The sequence below is a fragment of the Gavialis gangeticus genome, unplaced genomic scaffold (assembly GCF_001723915.1).
Source record: "Gavialis gangeticus isolate Ggan-Ray unplaced genomic scaffold, GavGan_comp1, whole genome shotgun sequence".
NCBI classification, from domain to species: domain Eukaryota; kingdom Metazoa; phylum Chordata; order Crocodylia; family Gavialidae; genus Gavialis; species Gavialis gangeticus.
In genome coordinates this window covers 3,864,188-3,867,122 of record NW_017729032.1, presented here as the reverse complement: position 1 = coordinate 3,867,122, position 2,935 = coordinate 3,864,188, and the positions used below count along the sequence as shown (strand labels likewise).

General features: G+C 44.3%; 1 protein-coding gene across 1 annotated transcript in view; it reads right to left on the bottom strand.

The window, feature by feature from the left end:
• Nucleotides 1-353: 353 nt before the first annotated feature.
• The window catches only part of ACER3 (alkaline ceramidase 3), an 82,186-nt gene continuing 79,604 nt past the window's right edge, over nucleotides 354-2,935 (bottom strand). Inside the window, exon 11 of the mRNA XM_019524472.1 lies at nucleotides 354-2,539. Within this exon, the coding sequence (XP_019380017.1) occupies nucleotides 2,486-2,539 (54 nt within the window). The 3' untranslated portion in view covers nucleotides 354-2,485. The remainder of the gene's footprint in view (nucleotides 2,540-2,935) is intronic.

Genomic DNA, 2,935 nt, shown 5'->3' with positions numbered 1-2,935 from the left:
CTCTGCAGCAGAGTAGTATTCATAAATACAAGTACTACCTTGGTGCAGAGTTTTTTTCGTGCACAGCAACACATGTGCAGATGCTGACACAGCTGGACAGGGCATGAGGATGCTTCAGTGCATGGGCTGCATGCCAGCTAGCCCCACACTGGAGCACCCCTGTGCCCCAGCCAGCCCCTCTGCAGCACACTGACCTGGGGTGGAGCAGCCCCTGGCTGGTAAGCTGACTTCTTGGGCCTCTTGCCAGCTGGGGCTGCTCTGACCTGGCTCAGAGTGCTGCCATCCCACATGCATGCATAAATGCGGCACACAGGAGTAATAAACTCTGGCGTGATAACTGCCAAAGTTTATTGTTTCACCTTAATAGCATGTGCAGACGCACCCACTGACTTTAACGGGATTTAAGCACCACGCCTGAATCATGGCCTTTGTTTGGTTTAACGTCAAGAACCAGCTCATAAAATGCCCGTCCAAACCTCAATTAAAGATTCATGTATTAGTTGTACTACAGAAGGCCCTGAGGGTGCATAGGTAATTGTAAACAGAGATAAACATGTAAGAATGAAGAGCCAATTTTAGTTACTACAGACTTTCTCTTACAGGCCCTACATCCATTTTTTAAGAAATCAAAACAGAAAAAATGGACATGCCAGAACTGTGCAGATCTTCCAAGCAGCTGCACTGGGCATGCCCATGCCCATGGCCTGCTGCTCTAAAAATATCTGTAGGTCTGTGTTGAATTAATGCACAAAGGTAATGGCATTTCCAAAATAGCACAGGTAATTCCTGTGTTACATTAACCTACAGGACAGTGGTCCCAGCCTGTTGCTGCCCTTTGATGTTGCTCATAGACACGGGATGTTAAAACTGAGGCCGTCACCACTATAGCCCTGGTGGATGGGGAGAGCAAAATATGAGGTCTGCAGCCTGTTACTTGCTTAGTATTGTTGCCCACGGGCCAAAGGTTGTGAGCTACTTCCATATCACATAAGAGACTACAGGAGGACATACAAGTCTTGGAATAATATTGGAGGACAAGTCACAGAGCGAGTGGCTGAGAGGCTCTAGGCACATACTGAATCTCTCTGCTGTTGAGAGGGCCAAAAATCACGGCCACAAATTTGTGGCACATTTTGATAAATCCTATTGATTCAGCTAGATCATTTCCCTTTACAGTTATTAATTTGGTTTAGGTTTCTATCAAATGGGAGGGACAAGCTGCAGAAATATGGGGGAATCTCTTACCCTGACAGGCACATAGCAGGGGGGTTACTGTGATGGAAGAGAACCATAAGGAGCTGGCCCACACTTCCCAGCTGGTGGCTGCATCAAAGAAAGATCACAAACAAGTGATCTGAAGCATTACCATTTACGCTGAGATGACCAAACAGAGGCCTGATTTTTTCAGAACCGAGGAGCCCCCCTTGCTTCAAAAGAAGACAGTGGGCTGACAGGTGCTTAGGATGCCTGGGTGATAATTTTTTAAGAGATGTAAAATATTGAAGGAGCCAAGAATATAAATTGTTTGTCCATGTAAAGGCTAGACCATTTGTGGGTATGGAATGCTATTTGGGAAATGAGAGATGGAAAATAAGAAGCATGAGAATTAATAAGGTTTGCCTGGGTTAGGCAGAGCAATCAAACATGACCTTCTGGATTCTCATGATGTGTTGCTAGTCAGTCAGAAGGACTCGGGACAGATTTCCAGTTTCCTCACCTTTGTGAGAAGACATTAGCACGAATATTTAAATGCAACAACTTTTGAAATGATCCCTGAGGGATATCACTGATATGCTTTCTCCACAGGTGGAGTTGGAAGACTCCTCATGGCATGCCCACCCATCCCTGGATGAAAGGAAAATGGAAACCTGTTGCATTTTGGCAAAATTGCACCACGCACCCCATCGCCCTTACTGAATACAGACAGCAGAAGCAGCTGGACACAAGCAGGATAGAAGGAGCCCTCAATAATCACATGCTTCACTAAACTATGTAAAAGTACAAGCTTAAAGTAGTTTAGAGCAGGCATCTAGGCCACTAATGGCCATCTAGATACTTAAGCTTGGCCAGCACGGGGCCTTCATAATTCAGTTACTAATATTAGTTTAAACCATAGAGAAGACAGACAGCAGAATGAAAAAAAAAATATATATATATGCAGCCCACTTCAAAAAAAGTTAGTTTTCAGTGACCAGCACGAAATAGTAGCCCGATATTTTCAGCTTTACAATATATACACAAAAATATTTTGTTTTTACTTTTTAACACCTCAGAATAAAATTGTACTTTAAACATTATCCCCATAATGTGCCAACTCTTCCCTCTTTGCTGTGCCTGGTGGTACCAGTAATACAGAGAAGTCCTTTCACTGCTATGAAACTTCGGAGCTGATGTATAATTTGACACTTCAGTCAGCCTCAAGGTTTGGAGAATTTCTTTATTCAGCCAGGCTAGGTGGTCACACATCATTGGCTAGTGCTCCCCGTCAGTGCTTCTTGGGAGGCTCCACGAGAAGGACAGGCCATATTCCAAAAATAAACTGTTAAAAGGCAAAGGTTAGTGGGGAAGAAGGTGAGAAAACAAAAAGAAGGATTTTCTTAGGATGTTATCTCTCAGAATAGCTATGAAATTACAGCCCTTCATTTTGCTCATGCTCCCTGGAATTCATCAAATCACAGAAAATGAGGGTTAAAGGGACCTCAAGAGGTCATCTGACCCAGCCCCCTGCTCATAGCAGGACCATCCCCAACGAGATCATTCCAGCCAAGGCTTTGTGTACCCACGGCTTAAAAAACTTCCAAGGATGGAGAATCCACAACCTCTCTGGATAACCTGTTACAGTGCTTTACTATCCTCCCCGTGAGAAAGTTTTCCCTAATGTCTAACCTCAAGTTCCCTTGCTGAAACTTGAGCCCATTGCTCCTTGTTCTGTCAT